Source organism: Rhopalosiphum padi, chromosome 4, assembly GCF_020882245.1.
Source record: "Rhopalosiphum padi isolate XX-2018 chromosome 4, ASM2088224v1, whole genome shotgun sequence".
NCBI lineage: Eukaryota > Metazoa > Arthropoda > Insecta > Hemiptera > Aphididae > Rhopalosiphum > Rhopalosiphum padi.
The window spans coordinates 45080557-45105810 of NC_083600.1; the positions used below are offsets into that span (position 1 = coordinate 45080557).

At 28.5% G+C, this 25254-nt stretch overlaps 2 protein-coding genes and 1 long non-coding RNA gene across 3 annotated transcripts in view; 1 reads left to right on the plus strand and 2 right to left on the minus strand.

Annotated features, from left to right (window-relative positions):
• LOC132929584 (ATP-dependent RNA helicase DDX54) overlaps positions 1-25254 on the plus strand; it is a 142311-nt gene that overhangs the window by 58868 nt on the left and 58189 nt on the right. The gene's annotated exons all lie outside the window — the stretch shown is intronic.
• LOC132929812 (acetyl-coenzyme A transporter 1-like) lies at positions 4342-12164 on the minus strand. The gene is made up of 9 exons (XM_060995390.1): positions 11902-12164; positions 11662-11788; positions 9935-10094; positions 9706-9860; positions 7547-7737; positions 6418-6605; positions 5835-5961; positions 5380-5595; positions 4342-4750 (listed from the first exon to the last, which is right to left on the minus strand). Exons 1-9 carry the CDS (start codon positions 12118-12120, stop codon positions 4553-4555), a joined length of 1581 nt encoding a protein of 526 aa, XP_060851373.1. The 5' UTR covers positions 12121-12164; the 3' UTR covers positions 4342-4552.
• LOC132929900 (uncharacterized) lies at positions 19587-20550 on the minus strand. The gene is made up of 3 exons (XR_009662172.1): positions 20338-20550; positions 19961-20271; positions 19587-19892 (listed from the first exon to the last, which is right to left on the minus strand). It is a non-coding gene; the product is annotated as an uncharacterized LOC132929900 (long non-coding RNA).

Sequence of the window (25254 nt, forward strand, 5' to 3'; positions counted from 1 at the left end):
ATACAGATGTAATGAAAGTTTATATTTAGTGAAATTACGTTACGTAATGCATAATACATTCGCGTGAACACAATGTATATTATTGTTCAATTTATTATAATTTTAATTTTTACAATAACAAAAGATTCCGAAAAAAATTCATTCTTTTTAATCAAAGGGTACCTATTTATGTAATACCTATTAAAAAATAATTTAATATAAGTTTTTCGAACGAGCGTGTAACGTTTATACATATAATTCGAATTAAACGCGTATAACTTTGCATCATACATTCTAGTTTTAGTTACGCACATTCGACCCGGACGAGTTATTACCGTAAATTGGGGTGACATTGATAATGACGGGTGATCTTTATCGCCAGCCAATCCAACATTAAAATTATTTAAAAATAAATAAATAAATTAACAATTTATTATACAACACAGAATTACCAGCGATGACAGATTTTATTCCGCTAATAGTGTTGCGTGGGCGTTTTGTACGGCCCGGTGCGTGATGACCGCAAAATAGACACCGATCGGCTTTAGCACGCGATGATGATGGCGACGTAAACACGAGTGAAGCGTTGTGAAATCAGTGGCCAACCGTAAAATTACTACTCGTACATGTTACTGCATTGTGCATTGATCTATAATTTTCGTCTCGGCATGTCTGCACGCATCATCCGATCGTTACCCATGTCGCGCATCAGCACCGTACCCGGAAACCACGTCACCCGCGGGTCGGTGGCACTGCTGACGTTTCTTTCCGGAACAAAACACGGCCCGCGCGTTCTGCGCGCCGCCACAATAAGCCATCGCCATCACCGTCATCGGCATACCGGAAACCGCGTTGTCGTGTGTCCGTCGCAATCGTCTGTCGTACCGCGCGATCAAAGCCGACGGCGCCTGCCGGACCACCAGAGTGTCTAGTGGCACGTGTGCATCTGAGTAAAATATGACGCTCGCGATCACGTAACGCCGTCGCGGTGCCCGGAGAACGTGCGAGGTGACTTACCACCTGCACCGGTCACCGATCGACGACACTCTTATTTCACGTACACCAAAACACTACCGGTCCTCGTCGTGCGTAGTCCTGTGTCGGTTAACGAGATGGGCCCGGAAGGGCGGAGAAATTCTACACGTTGACGTGCAGATCGCTGTATTACACTCTCTTATGCTACAGCTTTCAGGATAATCGCACTCCAGATGAAGGCAACTGCTGTTTATGTTGCTGGTCGCAATAACAACATTCGTTAGGCCAGCCGACCTGCCACTTCTCCTGACGTGTTTCTCACTAATTCACTACGACTCGTCTCTACGGGTCATCAATCGTGATGATGCTCGACGATATACTTTCACGAACGACTGGTGTCTGTAGGCGGCGTAATTTGGTGGGTCGTGGGTGAGAGTGTTGTCTTCCGATTCGTACGTCGTCCTGTATCAGTCAATGTGATGAGCCGGGAGGGCGGTGCTATGCGAAACGTCGACGTGTAGTAGATCACCGTGTTACACTCTCTTATTTCCCTCCATTTAAGGGGGCAACCGCGGTCTGTGGTGCTGGTCGCTATTACACTATTCATAACAGCCGACCTGCCACTTCTCCTAACGTGACCACCGAAACCGCCAGAGTGTCTAGCATGCGTGCACCTGAGTAAATGACGCTCGCGATCACGTCACGCCGCAGTCGGTGTCCGCAGAACAGGCAAGGTGACTTGCCGTCTGCACCGGTCATCGATCGACGATTTTTCGCGTACGACAGCGAACGGTGTTCGGCGGTTCGGTCTGTATAATATAATTTATTATTATTTAATACACCAAATCATTATATTATACTAATATCATTGTGTTACGATTTGTTTGACGGCAACAGTGACGGCGCATTCGAGTATTCGACTATTGGTGTACTACCTACGTCAACATAATTTGGTATTCTGTCGCGGAAAATAACTCTATATAATGTTACAGTGGCCAACAGACGGCCAGACGGATGATTTTATTAATGAGCATACATAATAACGACTTAATAATATATACATATAAAAAAATATTTCAGAGTATACGTTGTAATGCATTAAAATGCTCAGTCGTTAATCAATATTCATCAATCAATAACTTAATTTGTAAAACAAAAAAATATTTCATTATCTGTAATTTTGTATTTTATATCTATGATAAATGGGACTCTAGTCCTTGTTTTTCGTGCTGATATGGAGCGTTTAGATTACGTTTTCATTTTCAACCGTTGATTAAAATATACTTTTAAATAAACAACAAAAATAAAATTATAACGAACCCCAATGTTTGCATAATATCATCACTAATAATATATTATTAAACATTTTTAATACTGTGTTGGCTATAAATTTTATTATAATAATAAAATAAACATATTATTATTTGTTATGTTTACACCGATTTTGTATACATTATGTAAAATGTAAATTTTTAATTAATAGAATTCGTTTATTCATATTGGTATTAATATTTAGACAGTGAAGATTGTTTTAACTATATCCAATAAGTTTTTAACTTTTTTTAATCTAAGTTGTTATATGTATAGTGTTTAAATGAGATAATGTCAATTAATTTTTTTTTCTACAAATCCAAAAAAAACACCAGTGCGGTTAAGTAATATGCATACACCTTATACTCAGATCTATGGTAATATAAAACAATTAAGATGCAGCTTGCAGGTCGTATGCTATTTTGTCTACCTAGTTTCTTAGGCTCTATTTTAATGCCGTCAAAATTATTTTATAATAATTGTAAATACCATTAGCTATAAAAATATACATGGCTTTAGAATAAGTAAACTATAAAAGACATAATTAATTAAAACTTTCTTCTCCTTCTAAGAATACAAAAATAATTAGAAGAATCAGAAACTATTTATTGATAGCTGGTAAAAGATTAAATTTCATTCAAAAACCAAATCCTATAGTTAAGATTCCAAACAGTAGAACATAGAAAAGTATATGACGCCGTATTTAGACTTTTATTTAGTATATCCGGACCGGTAGATGACATAATAGACGCCGCAGGTAAAACGTACCGTAAGACCAACTTTGGTAATCATAGAAAATATTGGAACTCATAGTCGTTACTCTACAGTTATAAATCAGAAACTTCACATTAAGCTATTATCAATAAATATTTAAGTATGCTTCTATATTGTTATAAGTAGACTAAGTAAAGTAATACACAGTCTAAAAAAGCTGAAATATCGTTGAATATTCTATATAAAATCTAAGAAATATGCTATTTTAAATATCTGGTGAAATATTAAAATTGCTGTGGTTAATTACAACAAGAAATCTCTATTCCAAAACAACAATAATTATACTGCAAATTTAATTTTAAAATATTCAATTTAATTTTCTTGATAAAACAAAATTAACGGCATATATATTCCTTGTAAAGTAACGTCTATAAGGACTTTGGTGCAAATAAAGTGTCAATTTACCCATTTTTAATTTGGAATATAAATTTATTGAAACCATTTGTTTCTTTGTTTATTATTATTTGTTACTGTTAAATTGTTTAGCAATATTATCATTAATAATCCCGATATAAATACATTAAAAAGTAGATGTAGATAAAATCCATAATCAACCATTGATCATTAACAGTAAATGACTTGGTGGTGAAAAATGTGGATAAAATTGACGCTGTATTTGAACGTGTGGATTAGGCCTTAACGGGGATACCACAATAAAAAAAACGCGCCACGTGCAATACCTCAAGCTTTTAAACGGCATCCATACAAAGGAGTCGTTTTATGTGCTAAGGTGGTGAGGAAACTTGCACATAACACCTTTATACTTGGCACAATAAATTAATTATTAAGTTGTATATTATTTACATAAATACACGTCATGTGTATTTAGTCATACTTTGATTGCATATCCATAATGCATTTATAATATTTGTTAATATACACTTAATATTTCGTATAGTTAAGACTTTGATTTTGGAATATTCTAGAAAATAATATAAAAAACAGTGGTCGAAAAAAAAGTATTAAAACGTTATGCATGGTCACGCACAGTATTTGTAGTATAGTAGGTACTCAATAACAATATTACCCACCTGTTGATAAATAAATTATATAAATAGTTTTATTGATATATTCGTATTAAAACAAATAATTAACATATTTCAGTAATTTTGATTAAAATTCTGCTTTCAAATATTGAACAATTTTTTGTGAAATTGGAGTGTAAGTAGTAGAAAACATTAAACAATTTTTTTTTTATTATTTATGGAATTTATGATTATACTGTTTATATTTAACAATTAAATAAATTAAGTCAATTTATTATAAAAAAATGAAGATTAAATTAAACACTTTATAAGTAAGTAGAGACAATTTAATATCGTTTAATAATAAATTATTTATCTTAACTTAGTACAAGTATAATCGACGATAACTAAATTAATTAACAATACAAAATTAACATAGATAAACTAGGATTACCTAAGATGAAATATTAAAAAGCAAAACTATTATTGATTGACCTATTATATTTTATTCATGAGCAAGGTAATAAATTTCACTGTGTATTTTCAACCTACTCAGTTGTTTCATTTTTCTTCACTTTATTATTTTTTACATTGACCATCCAATGAGAAGGGCTCTTTACTTGGAGCTTTTTAAGCGTACCTCTGAAAATATAGTACCATCCGATTCCAAACAATATACAAAGAGCCGATTCTACGTAATAGCCGTTAACTGTTACAATGCAACTACTTCCATTTGTTATGCACGTCTGTAATGGAAAAAAAGATGGGAAAATGGGTATCGGTCTGCTGTATATTAGAGATGAAGAGTAGGTCACTATAATGATGTGTTAAATTTGAATACAATGACAAGTATTATTGTATACGAAAAACGATTCTGAACGGAGTTAATTTGTCAATCTAGGCTAATTAGTAAGATATTTTATATTTCATAAACATTTGTATTTTAAATGTTTATAAACAAGACTTGTGATTATTTTTTTTCACTACGATTAGTACAACTTATAATTAATCTTGTATTAAATTTAAAGATTTGTTGACAAGCCAATTATCGGCATTTAAAAAAATCAAAAATTTCAATTGTCTATAAAGAGTTCAAAATAAATAATTGTTGATAACTAAATGAATTTTCCTTTTCAAAAAGGGGCTAAAGTCAAAAATCAAAGTATTGTTTGTACTTCAAAACGAGATGACAGTAACAAAAATAAAAAATTTTTTTTAAAAAAACACATCATTGTAAAATCAATACATTCATCACTCCGTTCAGAATCTAAAAACCAATTAATAGTAAATTATTTATTAATAACAAACAAATTGTACAGTGTTATTATTATTTGTATTTGTTTTATCTTTAATTAGTTATGAATGAATGTCTTACGTTGTTTTGACTTGATGTAGAACAATTGTTATTATAATTTAATGGGCATTCTTTGAATGTTAAAAAATCTATCATTGAAATCGCTAGTGAAGTCGATGAAGATGTTCCCAAATTAGAAAACGTATTCAATAATGTCATATATGTACCACCAAAACGAGGATCACTTATACGATTAAATAAAGCTAATTTAGACACTATCATGGTCATGCTTAGAATCTAAAAAATATAAAAAATTATACAATTGAATATTAAGTAAATATGAATTGTTGATACTTTTTTTTAAGGAAATATTAATTTAAAATATGTAGTAATAATTATATTATAAACTTAAAATTTTTTCATAAGGTTTTTCTTATTCATTCTTAAATTTTAAAAATTACTAATTGGTAAAAATTAATTTTAACATAATATTTCCTTTATAGGAAATCAAATATTATTTTATTTTTTTAACTCACGTTATTTATTATGAATAATATTGCTAAAACTGCATAATAATAAATTGGAAAACCTATATTTTCATAAGTTGTAAGGAATTTTGTTGTATAATATATAAATATAACAAACGTAATGTTCCAAAGTAATCTGAAATAAAAAGTTAATAACATTTAAACAAAAAACATACTATACTGTATACAGAATGGGTAGTTTAAAAAAAATATTACGCATATCTGTAATTCAATTTTTAATTAGCTGATGTAATAGGTTGAAGATTCAAACATCACAACAGTATCAAATCAATGTGTTAGAATCTGTTGTCTTTGATAAATATCTATTGTTATATTTTTATTTATAAAATGGGAAGGTATCAAGAGTTATGACAACTTTTGAATTTTATAAAACAAAGTCATAGTAAAAATAATATGTATTAGCAGAATTCGGTGAACTCTATTACGATTTACGGTTAATCAATGTATTTTGTTAGATATCTATTAGCTTTAATACTATGAGCATGAAATTCGTTTTCATCTACTTCATCATGAAATTATAGTATTAAATTTTCATTATAATTTCCCAGACAGTAGAGTAAAATATATTTACCTGGCGGGTGTTACTTTTAAGAATACGCTCATTGGTTTAGGTCCCGAAGTGTATTTTGATATAATGATTGGAGTAATAATGTTTACAATGTATGTTGATGAGTTTATTACCATAATATTGTCTTTTGGTACTCCTGTTTCAATGAGTTTTAAAATAAATAAATTTTGTTCAGTTGTAGCGAATCCAATCTATAATAATTTGTTAAAATTAATAAAAATTTACAATAATAATACTATACGTGTATTTCCTAGTTGATTGCATTACAAAAACGTAAGAATACACCAATTTTATTCTATACTCACATTAGCTATTAGAATATTATAGGTAGATTAATTATTTTAAGTATAGTAATACCTTATACCAGTGTTTCTCAACTGGTGTTCTGCGGAAGCTAAGGGTTCCGTCAGCCGGTGCCAAAGGTTCCGTGAGAAATTTGAAAAAATATAAATTAATTAACATTATTTTTGATTTGAATTATGCTTCTAACATAGAATAGCTTTAACAATTATTTGGGTGTTCGACAAAACGTTAAAGCTCCTGTAAAGGTTTCGGGAGTAAAAGAAGTTGGGAAACACTGCCTTATACCTATACCGGCAATACCTAATGAGATTCATATTAATAAGATATATTAGGTATATTGAATCCGAGCAATCCACATCAGTTAAATTATAATCCAATGTCTTTAAAATTGTAACTTATAATTTTTAATAAATAAAAGTATACCATTTGATTAAATTAGTTTTTCGTTTTTTATTTATGATTAAATGATTCAGTAAATTACAATAATTTATCACTGATCTAAGCCAGGGAACAGGGTTCGATAACTTGTGGCACGCGTGCCTTTTGTGGCACATTTGATGTTATTGAATACATCAGATAAAATAACTATATATATTTTATTTGGCAGGATATAGAAGGTTGAATACTCCTGTCTAAACGAATAATTTGTTTATTGGAAATTAGACGTGTGCTTTAAAAATATCTTGTCCTAAATTTATGAAGTATGCTTGTGGACTTTTTTTGAAGGCACAATATTGATCTAGTGGCCTAGTCTGAAATCTAGAGATACTATTTATGTGGTCTAGTTACATATGTGATCAAAACTTATACCTTAAATAAAAAAATTTACCTCTGCTGTCAACAATGCAGTCAGCAATACCTGGATACTAGGTTTTTTTAAAATATCCCATATCAGTAGATAACTTTGAATAACGTTGAGCTTTATGTAGTTGTCCTCTGACCTGTATTCTTTTTCTTTTTTGAAGATTAAAATCAATGTTGTTATTAAAATAAAAAGAACGGCCAAACAGTAAAAAAAATCTGTATACATTTAAAAGTAAACTGTGAAATTTTATTAGAAATTATAAATATCAATAATACAAACTATAATAATTTGGGTAATTAAAGGGGGGAGTTTGACATTTTTCAAATTTAAATTATATTACAAATAAATTAAATATACAATTTATTTAATATGAAGAATAAATTATAAACGTAAAATCAATTATTTCAGGCATTTAATACATGGGTAAGTTAATTATAGCTTGTTAAAAGCTGTATAACCAACTAAAATTGGTATGTTGGTTATAAATTCAAGTTGAGTATACATTAACATTTTTGGCTATTAATATTTTCATTATCTATACTTTTCGAGTCTAGTTTAGAATAGAAAAAGAAAACCATAAAAGTTTATATTAGATTTTATAAATGTTTAAACTATTTCAGTTAGATTCTTTAGATTCGTTTAACATAATAAGTCAAGTGAGGTGACTATTGTTATACGTATATTATAATATAATGTGCATAAAGTACAACAACGGAAGATGACTATTCCATCATACAAAATAAATATGAATCAGTTTAGATTTATTTTTTTAAAAATAAATATTATGTTTAAAATAGTTATAGCAAAAACTGATGGATTTATATATATATATATATAAATATGATCAAATACACGTAAAAATATATATTTTGTGAGTGAGTGTAAATTGTTTCGTTAAATCTATCCTGACTGATGTTAAAACTTAACAATATCAAAGTGTTAAATTTTGAATTATGATTAGGGGAAGGCGGGGTAAGTCCGTACGAGAGGCAATACCGTATGATAAGGTTTATTGAACAATAAGTCAAGATAGAAAAAAAATTATTGATGTTAATTTGTCCATGGCCGTTAGGCGTTAATGTTATTGTTATGGATAACTATTAACCTCATTTTTAACAAATTCCCGCTCAAATTCTTGTTATCACAAAATATGTGTAACCACTATTTTTTTTTCATATATTGTCATTAAAAACTTTTATACTTATATTTGTTTGATGTAAAAAAAACTGCATCAAATTACGTAAAATTAAGTACAGATTATTTATTGATATAATATGGAGGAATGTTGCTTATACTTTTTGGTTAATTGCTGTTAATTTGAATACACCTACTGTGGGGCAAAACCGTATAAGTATAATGTTTAATTTTTATTTTATTTTCATTATTTTGTTACTTACATGAATATTTAAACATGTTTGGTTTAAATATTATTTAAAAAGTTTGTTATGTAAGGTAAAGAACTACCCTACAAAATTGTGTACATAATAACGTGAAAAATAGTTGTTAAATGAATTATTATTTTTTTTTATTCTAATATAAAAATGCAAAATACTTTACTCAAGATTTTTTTTTGGAGATGGGAGATATTAATATGTATTGCAAAGGGTGCCTATTATTGTTCTACTATTTTAGATCATAAAACCATCCATACGGTTTTGCCCAAAGACTAATACAGTTTTACCCCACCTATGGGGCAAAATCGTATTTTTGGGTACTTTCAAAATTTGGATTTTTTTTTTAGTTTAAGTTAAGATTTTTTGAAAATTCTTCAATATTATTGAAGCTAACAATATTTGTTATATATTTACGCAATCCAGTTTCAAATTTTTCAAATGTTGTAAGTTTTACAGTGCCTAGAAGTTAGTAGTACGGTTCTGCCCCGCCTTCCCCTACTATATAATTTTTATGAATCGTTTAATTCAATTATTTAAATAATAAGATTTTGTAATATATAAAGAAATATAGATTATGAATGTTTCATACAGTACAATAAGTATACTCGTATATTGTGTTATAAGATTATTTATATGAAAACGTGAAGAAAATGCTACAATTCAATCTCACCACTTTTTTTTCTGTCATTATTTATTTTTTACTTATTTCTTAAAAATGCACATTTATCAATCATCAATGAATAATAACATGAGATTTTTTTTATGATAGGTGTTATTGTATTTACTTACATTCTTTGGTCACTATTCCACCTGTATCCGGTGTAAATCGTAAGTAGTTGTTACAAAAATTTTCTGATGTGAACAAAACGAGAGAAAAGGAGCCCATCATTATGCCCAGTAGTGCGCCTACTCCATTGCAAGTTGATGCATACACCACGTTATTCCTATATTAAATAAAAATCCAATTCATTTTAATATTTATATTTAAATTATTAAAAGAAGTAACAATGGTACAAACTTCTTTAGCATTGTTAGTGCCCAACCGTCTACAACTATGTCTTGTGTGGCTACCAAGATTTGAACGAAGAAAACCGCGTAAAACAATTTCAATACGTCTGGCTTTTCCGTTTCTGGTAACCATTCGTTAATATTATTGCCTATATAAATGAAACATCCTCCTGTTCAACACAAACAGTCTCAATACATAAGACATCACACTCCACTGCTTGAATTTGTTTATTTTAATCATAATTTATAGTTTTCTAATATGACATTATTTGAAAAATTTCAAAAAATAAGAGTACTGCACTTTAATTTGAAATACTGAAGAACAAATAATTTAATTTTGTGTTAAATAAGTTATTCTCCGCCTTAAACGACAATCGTGCTTATAATAGATCATAAATATATAGATATTTATAACAAGTACAATACATTTATGTAAATAATAATAGTTACTTAACAACTTAGTAGTTTTCGTGGTCCATAGTAAAAAATGTTATCTTAATGGTATTTGATATGTAGTATAATAGCCGCAGTAGATAGAACCACGGACTAAGATATATCTCTAATATCTACTTTAGATTTTTCCTGTTTCTAACTTCAGTCACTAGTTATGTTTAATAAAATGCTTAGTGGAGCTTACTACTTTTGTACTTTATTGTAACTACCTATATTGTAGAAAATATGTTTGTCAGTCTTTCATGGTACACATAAGATCGACATTGTTATATCATCGTTACGTGTTAAAATATTGGTAAATTTTGTTTTATATTTTTTTGAGTGAGACTATTTTAATACAATATAGTTCATTATCATTTATCATGTTCATACAATTAATAAATTGGACGATTCCCGTTTCCACTAAAAGTGTATTTTTCCCTTTTCCGCCAAAGTCTGTTTCCACCAAATAATATAATGACCACTTTTTCACCAAAATAACTATATACTACGCTTATAAAAAAAAAGCTAGAACATATTTTCAAAATATTTACATACCTATTACTTTTATGATTAATAAAAAATATCGGACTTTTATTAAAGCTGTTTGTCTGCCCTAATATTTACTAAATCTCGATTGTAATAGTTCAAATAACAATAATTATTCGGGTTTGATCAAACTATTTTGTGTATACCTGATTTTACCGGTATTTGTACTTTTACCGTAACATACACATGAAATAAGCAAATAATTTATTACTAACAAAAAATTATTATTTTGGATGAAATTTTGAAGGTTTAAGTCTGCATATCGATTTGTTTCTTGTATTGTTAAATCTTAACATTTGGAAAACAAATTTTAATAAATTCTGTATTTTAAACTTTTTTAAACTTACTCTACTGGTTTTAAAATAAGAAGATTAAAGTTTAAACATTTACTTCTTTTTCAAAAGGATTTATTTAAATGCGTTTAAAATATAGCTTAAAAAATTATAATCCATTAGAATAAACGTACGTAACTAAAGAAATTGTAACCTTATATCCGTAACCTAAATTAAGTGATGTTTCATTCCAGACATAAATATTTCGATTTCCATGATTATAATATATTATATACGTATATATTTTTTTTATAATTCATGGTTATAATTAATATTAGCATTATTTATTTAAAATATTCATTTTATAAAACTGTACCAGCTGTAGCTACTAAATAATATAAAAATTATGTTAGTAAAAGAAAAAAGGTCTCTATAAATATTATGAATTATAATATTTTTTATAACAAACCAATGACACACATACCAATTAAATATTGAACAGGTATTAGCCAAGATTTTCGTCTTCCCATTTTTTGTATACAGAACGCATCTACTAAAGGTGCCCAGATCATTTTCAAGCTAGATTGCCATGTAACTATACTAAGAAGAGCCTGAAACAAAAAAAAAATCATTGGTACTCCAATGCAGTATAAAATTTCATCAACAACATTTATTCGGAAACGCAAAAATTTAACAATTATTAAAATTAAGTCATAATTTATACCTGATCTTTATAAGTTATGTGTTTGTTGGCTTGCATTATTATCATCACTCCTTTATAGAGACCGAAACCTGCTATGCCTTGCATTGTATACAGCACTAACAATATAAAAATGTTATGCCAATCGCCTTTCAAATTCGGAACATCGGCCGAATTCGAATCATCGGCTACTGTCAATGCTGAAAGATGTTCTTGTTCATCTTCTACTCGTGGTACCGCCATGTTTACTGTTTAGATTCACTATTCACTCTTTGCACGCAAAACACTCAAAAACTAACTAGGACAAAAGGATAATAAAAACGTATTTTATTTACACCGACAACGAAACAAACGGGTTATACCTACTCATTAAATTCTATACTAAAATATTCAAAATTGTCTGTATTTCCACGAACCATGGCGACTAAGTATTTCATGCCAAAGAATTACCTATCAAAATATTCAAACACGTTAGGCTGGGCGCGTATACATAATACATTATATAAGAGCCCGGTTATCTTATTATTTCGTGTGCGTATTCAGTATAATTCCTATACCACTATATCGTATAGTATATATGTTTCGGCTAAAGTCCGAATTAAGCTAATGTGCATATTATCCAATTTCGGATTTTAGCCGTGAATAAAAACTATTAGGAAATGGAGTATGTATACATTACCCGGCTAAAGTAACTTTAGCCATTGTGTTATGGCTAATGTAAAATATTATTAATAAATTCATAATATACAATATTTTATTTCAATAAAATTAATTAATTTAAGTTAACAATTAAATATTAAACTACATTTGATGCAATATTATGAACTTTATTTCTATTTATTAGATAACATTATTTTTATTATTTATTTAAACATGGTAAACTATGATGACATTTAGAATTGCATAAAATCTGTGAGTGGCGTCATTTCAATTTTTTTTTTTAATATTTTGCATGGCATATAAATAGCAGGCCATTTAATTGCAAGCCACTATCAACTATACAGGCCAATTAATTTATAATCGTCGGCCAAATTACTACAATATTGGATTTTAAATACGCATATGTATACCCTGTATGTGCGGTCCAAACAACGCCACTGCATAAAATGCCAGATGCTTTGCATTTGCATTTATTTGCTTTGCAATTAGATTTATATGCACAGCGTTTATAACCCCGATCACCTAATAAAAATGATATATTTTTTGCGTTTTTTCTTAACAATTTTTTTGTATTTGACACCTCGTCTACTGTAATGAAAGGACAAACATCAAATTGAGACCTAGTGCAATGTTTTTCTATCGTTACTTTGTTATTACTAGAGCACGGATTTCTATGCAACTGCATAATTTTTTCCTTTTAATATTTTTGGATTTTTATCAGTTATCTCCACAAATCATCAAAATTAGAAGCTAATGGTGAAAATTTTTTTTGCATATTTCTGCATATTTAAAGTTTATTGCATATTTTTGCATATTTTGGAAAAATTCAAAACACGCTATGGCATTAACGTTTGATGTGGTATCTTTTATGACACATTGATCGGTCCTTTTTTTTTCTGAAAATTTAAATGGCGATAAATATTTAGAATTTTTAAAAAACGAACTCCCCATTCTTTTGGAGGACATACCTTTATCAAGACGCAAAAATTTAGTTTGGCAGCAGGACGGTGCTCCAGCTCATAATAAAAATACTGCCATAGAGTATTTAAATTTCACTTTTGGTACAAATTGGATGGGAACGTACAGTCCAAAAATATGTTGGCCACCTCGTAGTTCCGATCTGACTTCACCAGATTATTTTCTTTGGGGTTATCTTCAAAGTGTAGTTTACAAAGAAATGCCTGCTAATGTAAATGATCTTAAACAAAAAATTAAAGATGCTTGTTCTAATATCCCAAATTATGTGTTAGTGAAAACTACTACAAATGAATTACTTAAACGACTGGCAATTTGTTTGGAAGTAGATGGTCATCAGTTTAAACATTTATTAAAATAAATTATTAATAAACTTTAATTGACTACTTACAAGTATTGTGTATGTGTTTGTCTGTTTTAATTAAATTTTGAACTTAACCAATCCTCACTTTCCTTACCAATATTGGATGCTTTTATAAATTATAAGGTATATTCACTATATTCTAAGATGTATGTATTTCAACCATGGTTACTCTTAAGACCGTGGTCCATAGTTCTGTGATAATATTAACTTCATAGGTTTAATTTAATTTTAACTTGATTAGGTTTAATTTTGAAACATGAACTAAGATATAATATTGTTCCATGGTATACAAATTAATTTAGTTAATATTGTTAATGGTATCCCTGGTATTGGTACTATAGTATTTTTTTATGCTATAGTAGTACAAAACATTATAATATGTAAGTATGTTAATTATTTTCTTTGTTTCATATAATAAAACAACTTTATAAATGTTCACTCTTTTTAAATTTTTCATTAACTTTTTTACATTTATTAATTAGTATTTAGTTTTTTAGTAGCCACTAACCAATAGGATTAATATGTTCAAGACGTTGAAATAAGTCATAAATAATTGATAGGTAGTTTGAATAGTTTATTGACAGTAGTTAAAGTTTTGAAAATGAATTGCTTAGTTTATCCATGTCACTAGGCATTACTATTGGCCAACAAGATGGCAAAACATATGTATTTGGCGGTGTTTTGCGTTTTCTGTCCAGAGTGCAACAACAAACCTGTTATAGAAAATAATACATTATTGTCTATTACACATTGATTATTTGCATCATGCTTCATCATAATATTACCGTATCTCCTTTTGACCAGTACGCAAACCGTGATTTGGCGCTTTTGATCAAAATGTCGTGTTCATATGACGTTGGCTTTACTGATTTCACCAATAACTTGAAATTTGAGTGTATGGGACACCACCATTCTGTGCACTAAATTAAATTTTATGTAAGTATACAATTTAAATAATAATTTCTGAATTCTAAATTTCTGGTTTTTAAACAGAAAATGTGTGATTAATATATTAGATAGTATTATGGTAATGTAAATATTATAATGTAAATTATGTACTTGTTTAATCTGCAGGTCTGCGAATTCATCTGAATTTTTTCATTCAGAACTGCTGAAGAGGAAGGGACTGCTGAAGAAGGAAGAACTTGCTTGATTACGCTCGAGATGTCATCAATAGAATTTGTTAAGCTTTTAACAATTCTATTTTCAAACTTAGCAAGTTTGGTTTCTAATAACTGGTCAATTTGTTTTATGGTTATCATTTTTTCATTTTCCTCTTCCTGTAGGTAGGTAATATTATTTATTATTACACTAAGTACCTATAGTCTCATATTAAATTTGTCTTACCAATGTAGTAATTTTGCGCATTAAACTTTCATTTTCATTTTCTGTATTTTCTAATTTTGTTCTTAGTGTCTCATTTTTCTTTTTCATTTCTTTCTAAAGTAAATAAAATTATTTACAAATTGTTATAGTAAAGCCACTCCAATTTCAAAAACCCTGCCCTAATAAATTCTATAATATTTTAAGTGGATTTTAACGCATATTTATAGTTAATATTAAATATTTAATATGTTAACCGCCATATGGCCGCCTATGCAATATATTTTCCAATGTTATTCAACAATGGACACCAGCGGTCAAAACCATTGAAAATTTGAGAATCACAGATGACAGCAGTTTTTTGGTGGTTAACATGTTAAAATCGGTACATGATCCTAATTGAACTATATAAAAATTGCTCTTACAAAATACATGTATATTAATTAACTTAAAAATAATTTACTAATTTTATTTCTGCATTTCCTGCATCCTCTATGTATATTTCCATTTCTTGCTCCAGCTTTTTATTTTCGTCCATCAAACATTGGTTTTTGGACTTCAATGTATGTAGCTTCTGATAAAATATTTTCACAATTTTTTTTTAAGTATATTAAATTTTTCTAAAATGTTCTTAGTATAAGAACTACTAATTAAATTTGTGTTTCAATTTAAATGATAAAAAACCTAATCAAGTTAAAATTAAATTAAACCTATGAAGTTAATATTATCACAGAACTATGGACCACGGTCTTAAGAGTAACCATGGTTGAAATACATACATCTTAGAATATAGTGAATATACCTTATAATTTATAAAAGCATCCAATATTGGTAAGGAAAGTAAGGATTGGTTAAGTTCAAAATTTAATTAAAACAGACAAACACATACACAATACTTGTAAGTAGTCAATTAAAGTTTATTAATAATTTATTTTAATAAATGTTCAAACTGATGACCATCTACTTCCAAACAAATTGCCAGTCGTTTAAGTAATTCATAGGTAGTAGTTTTCACTAACACATAATTTGGGATATTAGAACAAGCATCTTTAATTTTTTGTTTAAGATCATTTACATTAGCAGGCATTTCTTTGTAAACTACACTTTGAAGATAACCCCAAAGAAAATAATCTGGTGAAGTCAGATCGGGACTACGAGGTGGCCAACATATTTTTGGACTGTACGTTCCCATCCAATTTGTACCAAAAGTGAAATTTAAATACTCTACGGCAGTATTTTTATTATGAGCTGGAGCACCGTCCTGCTGCCAAACTAAATTTTTGCGTCTTGATAAAGGTATGTCCTCCAAAAGAATGGGGAGTTCGTTTTTTAAAAATTCTAAATATTTATCGCCATTTAAATTTTCAGATAAAAAAAAGGACCGATCAATGTGTCATAAAAGATACCACACCAAACGTTAATGCCATAGCGTGTTTGAAAATTCTTTTCAGTGTGCCAGTGAGGATTACCATTTGACCAATAATGCATATTCTGACTATTTATATTGCCGTTATTGTGAAATTTAGCTTCATCAGTCCAAAGTATTGTTTCCAGAAATTGAGGGTTATCTTCAATTTCAATAAGTACCGTATGTTTAATAAGTAAAAATTAAAAAAAGAAAAACTTTTAAAAATACAATTCAAATAAGCACCTTTGCAATCCAGACTAGACGTTGCTCATAATCATCACATTTTAGATGCTGAACAGTGTTCCGTTTATATGGATGATATTTATTTTTTTTTGCAATTTTTTTTACTGAACTATAAGAAATTCCTACTTCTTCTAAATAAATAATAATAAATAATAATACATGATAATTAATAAATAACAGTTATTTGTATGCTCAAGTTAATATGTTTACTTACTTGATATTATTCTTAAAGATGTATTAGGATTTTCTTCAAATTTCTGTAAAACAATTTCGGTATATTCTTGTGTAGTTTTGGTACATTTCTTATTTTTAGTTTTATTAAAACTTCCAGTCATTTTTAAGTTTTTTTCCAATCTTAAAAAAATACTGGAATTAGGAACATGCCTCTCAAGCTCAAATCGTTGGCTGTACAAAAGAGCGGCTTTCCTTTTATTTTTTCCACTTTCTAAAAAGCATGACCACATATCCATTTTTTTAGTTATAGAGTAGAACATTGTAATTGATTTAACGTTGAAATAATTTTTATGGTTAACAATTAAATAAAATATTTATTTAATGTTGAGGAATTCAGAGGATTAATTCAACTGAGAATCAAAACAATATGAAGACCCAATAATACTGCAAAATTAGGAAATAGATATACTTATCTTTTTTATATGAAATATGTCATCTTCATCACTCAATCAATTCTATGCTATGGTGATATAATACATATACAGAGATATCAAAAATTGTCAATTTGGAAAATCCAATTCTTTATAGTTTTTTACATATTATGTATATTATAATCATATAATAATATTACAATATATATTTATATTATGCTTTTATTTTATATGTATTTAAGAAGATATGTCGTGTTATTTGTTAATTTATTTAAGCGTTTATTAGTTGTTAATCATACAAATACATATGTATTTATTTAATATAATTTATATTTCTATGTTAGATTAATGAGTTATAACTAGTAAATTACAAAATAAATATTTTTTAAAAAACAATATGGTGTATCTTAATTACTATAGTAAATGATTATATTAAACAGATAACATTTTTTCATTTTAAAACAAAGTAAATCAACAATTTCTATGTATTTAGAAAAATAATTCATAAATGTGTATGGCTGCCATATGTACTTGGATTCAGGGTATAGAGCTAAGACTAAAGTAGTTTAAGGTCCAAGCCCGGATTAAGGGGGGGCCAAGTCCCTGGGGCCCACGTGTGTAAAGGGCCCATAGTCTTCTTGTCTTAAAATTACATCGAGTGATAATTTTCACTTTTTATAGAACCTACAAGAATATTTTTATTTTTAATTTTTTTCTTGTTTGAACTAACGTGCAATGGGGTCCGTCGACCGTGTTTACCACCTATAGCATGGTAAGTGGGGACACATAGCGTCATAACCAGGTTTGTGTGTATAGGGAATGGGCATTATTATTCAGTATTATTCTTAACTAGACTACATGTTGAATCTACTAATGATGTTGAGGAAAGTGTTAACAAATTCATTAGTGTATATAAGGATGATGATTCAATAAAATATGAAATAGTACATTTCAAGCAGTTTTGGGATCAGTTAAAACCAACATTTGATGGAATGTAATGTTATTAATATTTTCCCTAACATTCATATTGCTTTAAGAATAAATCTTACCATTCCTGTTGCTAATTGTACTGCAGAGAGAGCATTTTCGAAGTTGGCCAGAATAAAAAATAAAAATAGATCTTCACAAACACAAGATAATTTGTCATCATTAATGATTTTATCAACAGAAAATGATGTTCTTCAAAATTTAAGCTTCGATAAAACATTAGAAATATTTCCTACTCAAAAAGCTAGAAAAAAAACTTTTACTTTAAACAATACTTAATTTTATTTGTAAATATATATTAAAAAAAAAAATTGTTTTTAATATTTTTATTCTCATATATTATCATTTATTATTATTATTATCATATTTAAATAAAAAATTTTAAATTTGTTTTATTGTATACCTACATTTATAATTTTAAAGAATTGTTTTTATTGATGGGGGCCCACAACCGTGTATTGGCCCCTGGGCCCTTGAAGGTCTTAATCCGGGCTTGTTAAGGTCACACATTTCTTCTTTTTTTTTAATTATACATTTTTACAATGCCCCTTCTATTAAAGGTTTTCTTTTCATTAAAAATAAAAATAATTACAAATCAATCTATGTATACCTACTAAAAAAAATAATAGAATAAGTAAATTATTTTGATTACACAAATTAAGTGACATGACAAATAACCTACATCAGACTGATATTACAATGGTTAGTGCATCGAGAAAATGAGTCCTGTGTTGTTTATCTGATGCAAGGTTATAGGCCTAGAGCCCGTTGTACATCGTGCTTACCCGATTTTCCATTTATAATTATAAGGTATTCTGGTATATATTTTTCGTATAATGTATGATTTGCATTTTATATTAAAACTATCTTGTATGTGAATAGACCAAATAATGGACATTAATTCAATACTAAATTACCAAAGGCAATAAACACATTAGTTATTAATAATTTTACTAGAACATGAACAAATTTCCGTAGTGCAAATTTTTGCAGGATTTGGGTAAGGTCATACCTAATAAAAAATATTAACACTTAACATGTCCACTACCCTAGATAAATTAATACAAATTAAATGAACATTGACCAATGAACATACTTTACATTATCTACTCTATACATAGAGTACAACATATTTTTAGGGCTATGGATGTTTTAAATAATTATTCATTTTTACACTTATTTTTGAAATTATGTTAATTTTTAATTAATATTTTATGATATAAAAATCTTTTAATATAATGCATGAAAATGACACTCAGATGTAAAAAAAATTTTAATTTGCCAATTTAGGTTAATAAAAACTCCATAGCCCTACTTATGTTATGTACCAATAACTTAACTAATTATTTAAACATACAATTAACTATTAATGTGATCATCAATTTTTACAAATTTAGAAGTAGTTGGTCTTGATGCTGCACTGTTTTTTTTTTTTTTTATCAGAATGCAACTAAAAAAAAAAAAAAACATTAAATTATTTATAGAATTGATTCTATACAAAAAAAATTGTATACATACTTATTAAGTTATCAGGTGAGGTGTACAGTAAAACTTCTGTTAACGGTCACCTCTATGTAACGGTTAGGTTTTTTGGTCCCATCAAGTGTTATGTCATGTATTGTCACCTTTATAGGACGGGGCTACCTCTAAATAGCGATCATTATTTATGGTCGCTTTGGTGACCGTTAATTAGAAGTTTCACTGTATTATGCTGTGACTAACCAAAACAGCAATTTGTATTTGTTCATTCAATATTGTTATAGATATTTGAATTAAAAGTTAGTACTATTAAATGCAATTGGAATTTGAAATAAAATAAAATAAATTTCCTAAAAAATGAACAAAAATTATAATAAACATCAAATTATTTATTTCATAAAAAAATTCATTTTTACATAATAGATTGTTTAGTTTGTTAAAAGATTAAAATATAATATAGATATATGTATATTTTATTCCTTTATTCCAATTTTATTTTATTTATTAATTTATAGTCATCAGATAGGTTCACCAGTAGAAAGCAATATGAATTTGCATTAATTGCTGGTCAAATTGAGCTAGTCATATATTTCACTGATATTTTTGATTAATTACACCAATTTTACGAATTGCCACTGAAATAAAATTAAAATATTTGAACCATGGTTATTATTTGCCAATAATATTATGCATAAATCATTTAATAAAAAAAAAAATTCTAATTTATTAATTTTAGATTGAACTTACCAAAAAGTATGAAAACTAATTGCCATACACATAATACTATTGCTGATTGGATAGAAGTATACTTTTAATTAAATTCAAATTGTTTAACCAAAATACAACATTAAAACACTATCACAAAATACATATGCATTGAAATAATTGGTTTAAACCTTAAATTTATATTTAAAATAATACACATTTACATAGTATTTACTTAAAACGTATTCTGTGGTTAAACGTTCAAAGAATAATAATTAATTAATAATTAATATTCGATATTTGATAATGGAAAATTAACATTAACGATTAACCAATAAACACATGTTTTCAGAAACAGTTAACCGCCATTAATTATCATTTATTTATTAAAATAATACGTGATAAGATCTATACCAAGAGTCAGTAACCAGTGATATACTATGTAACCATGATGGTAAATTGTAATATGTTATTTTTATACTTTATAACTGATTCAACCTCGCTGCGGCAGGCTAGTCGCTCACTGACACCACCGTGTTCTGGTGGGAGTGTTGATAGGACATTTTTTTTTTCTAACAGTATTGTTTATCTATCTTGCTACCTAAGATTTATTATCGATTATGACCGTTATGGGTATTGTTAAATTAAGATATCATTTCGTTTTTACTTCTGGTTTTTACTGTTGGGTTTGATAAATTAACAGGTAGCAGTAAATTGAACGAATATTTAAACGGTAATAAGTCGCAAACGGATTACTGAAATTAAATTCTATAAACGTTAAAATTATTTTTTTCAGTATGTTTATCAATTTTCGTTATCGAAAATAGGTATTGCCATTTGAAAATCGAAAGTTGATAGTTTTTTATCAAATAAGGGAGGAAGTTAAAATTATCAAAATTGTAACACAGTGTAAAATAGTAAAACCTAGAAAGTTTAAAAAAAAATTATTTTAAAATTCCTAATATTTACCGAGATATTTACTGGTTCACGATAAAAAAAATCACCCTGTATATATATAGGCCGACCGACATTTGTATGTGTTTGTATGAGTATTGATGAAAATAGCTCAATTAATAATATACACAAAAAAAACTTTGCGACTACGCTGTGCGTAGCGAGAATTAGAAAACAATACTGAACCAATAATAATTATAAGCTTATGGACAAACACGTTAAAGATATGGCGGACGATGAGTATAAAATGAACATAATATTATATAATTCACAGGTTCGACGATAATAATTAACTAATATTAAAATGTGCATGTTTGTGTATGTGTGCGTGTGTGTCGACCGGCGGCGGCAATAATAAATTGTTATTTGGCCTCAACATCCTCCCCCCCCCCGTTGAAAAATGAAAATTTTAAGTTTTTCAACTTATTCCGATGGACGCTCGGTATGCAGCGCCTATAATTTCACTATTGGTCGCTTTATCTCTGCGCCGAATCCGGGTGCATTTGCATTACTCTTCCCAATCGCCATTTTGCTGGTGGTGTACATTCGTCCTTGACGATTACTATATCGTCAATGTTCACTGGAGGCTTACTGCTAATTCATTTACCTCGCACTTGGAGCTGTGGCAGGTATTCCTTATACCATTTCATCCAGAACGCTTGCATTAATGCTTGCACATACTTCCATCGATGTAGATGCTCTGTTGACTCGTCTGCCAAGCTGGGTTCAGGTGCTAATATTAATGAACCACCAATTAAAAAGTGGGCTGGAGTAAGAGCACCCGGTTCTGAGGGGTCGCTTCCTAATGGAGTCAGAGTCATAGGCCTTGAATTAACACAAGCTTCTATTTGGCAAAGCAACGTGTTTAAGAAAAACAAACTGAATCAATAATAATTATAAGCCTATGGACAAACACGTTAAAGAAACGGCGGCCGATGAGTTTAAAATTAACACATTATATTATTCACAGTTTCAACGATATTAACTAATATGAAAATGTGTGTGTTTGTTGGTGGGCGGCGGCAATAATAAAATGCTATAAGGGCCATCACACGTTCATTAACAATAATCACCCGACAATACTTATGGTTTAGAAGTTATAAATTCTAATTACGCTGGGAGTTTTTTATTAGTAGAAATCTGGGTTTGACCAAAAATGAATATAATTATGTTATTATAATATTTTAATCTAAATTAAACCTATTGCTATTGTATAATGTTGTGTATTACTTATATGCGAGTTATATGTGTAGTGAGCCAAACAGCAATGGGATATGCCGTGGACAGTACTAGCAGTAGCAGTCGTCAGAGCACTTAGCATATGCATAACGTACAAAAACTTAAAATAACGAAAAAAATTAAAAACGTTTTAATACCAATCGCTGCAGTTTTGTACCTATGTCCTATACGGCTATACCTACTGAATTTAAATTAATAGTGATGACCAAATAATGTTAACAACTAACAAGGTATATTTACTAAAATTCTATGAATTGGCTATAGTCGAAAAAATCCATTAAAATGTCAATGAACATAACAATGACTTGAAATAATATGTGATTGTTATAATAGGTAAGCTATTATTACAGATAAATTTAATTAAAATCTAATTATTTATTTATTGAAAACATGAATACCACTTAAACAAATTTAACCGTTATAATATCATTCTACAATAAAAAATTCTATTATATTTGTTTATAATAATTAATCTAATTTTTTTATTCATCAAAAAGAACAATAAGCCCAAAGGGTAAGATCTATTAATATTAAAGTGAGAAACATTGCAATACAAAATTTGGTCACAAATTAGCTAAAATACATAACAGAACATCACCCTGCCTTTGAAAACAATAATAATTAGTAATTACAATTATCTAAAAATGTACTACTAAAGGCCTCGTAAAACTGTTATTTTTTTTTATATCTACATTATATGCATTATCTGGACGAAATAGTAGATTTTGAATTTCGAAACTTTACATCCATAGTTAGGTGTGTTGCTGAAACAATATACGCACATCAGCACATGTAAATATCAAAAAAATAAAGGGCTCACGGCCATTTTTTGACAGTTTTTCCAAAAAAAAAAACTAATTATATGTCCTTATTATTGTAATTTTCCTTATCTTTTAAAAAAATTATAACAATTAACCGTCTCATCGCCTCTTTCGTGCTGTCCTCGCTGTTTATGCCAACACCGTCTATATAATATATTATTAAATTCGGTGTACCCGTCCGCCAGCCCCTTCGACCAGTTACACTGTGCTGCCAACCTTGTTAGAAGACAACCATGATAAAAATTTATAAATTTATAATGATATGAAATGAACGTATACTTCGTAATTATGTTGATTATTCATGGCCAAAAACTATTTCACCTATTCTCTGTCAAATTTTTTTTGAACTTTATAGGTAACATGTATAGATCTACCTACCTACTGGGCTGTCGTAAAATCATTAGTGGTATAAGAAATCACTAAAAATTATACCTTCTTCTTCCGCACAATACATATGTATCTATGTGCAAAAAACAATTATAATATTATTGTTCTTTCTAGTTTACCAAACTCACAAATGGTAAAATTAACACTTTTATCACATCATTAACATCATTCGTTATAAACTTGTCCATACGAGTCTTTTAAAATAACAGAGATCTACGATCCATTATTTCAGGAGATATCGCAACGGGTGTATCCTTACAGGACACTGGATATATTATGTTTAAAATTGTGCAGTAAACTAGACAAATTCTGAGTAGAGTTATTTTTCATACCTACATTTTAAAAATTATTTTTAATTCAATATTTCCTTTGTTTGAAATAAAATAGTATTTAATATTGTTAACTTACTATTTACGTTATTCATTATGAATAGAAATACTAAAATTACATAGAAATATATTGGAAAACCTATTTTTCCATTAGTTGTTATGAATTTTGTTGTATAATATATAAATATAACAAACGTAATGTTCCACATTGATATGAAATAAATATTTAAAAATAATTAAGAAAAAACTATATACCAGAATATAATTCATAAATACTATGCATATCTATTATCTTTAGTTAAATATTAAATTAGTTGTTAGGCAATGAAACGGGGGTGTTCCAGTGGTCAAATAGGAATCTAATAAGCAAATGTTAAAATGCACTGGTTTTGGCAAACACCTATCGCTTATCTTTTTTTATTTATTCATAATTTAGATTTTTATAGAAATAACCGTAAACTCACAATACTGGAAAACGTAAAATCGTGATCAAAAATATGTATGTTAATAACAGGCATTGTTTAAAGCCGCACACTTACCTACCATTCATAACCGAACATTTTAGATCTTTTGGTTTTAGGAAAACTGTGTGAAATCTATGTATACAAGTGTGCGAATTTAAAAATGTGCGGTTATGCCGACCGCTGGCTAATAATGTATTTCAGTAAATCTTTATAAATACATTTACATTTCAATAATTTATAAAACTAAAAGGATTATTGTCAATTGTCATTATGTATAACTTTGCATTATACATTCTAGTTTTAGTTACGCACATTCGACCGGACGAGTTATTACCGTAAATTGGGGAATTGGGTAAATCCGGGAGGGCGGTGCTACTCTAAACTTCGACGTGCAGATCACCGTATTACACTCTCTTATGCTACAGCTTTCAGAA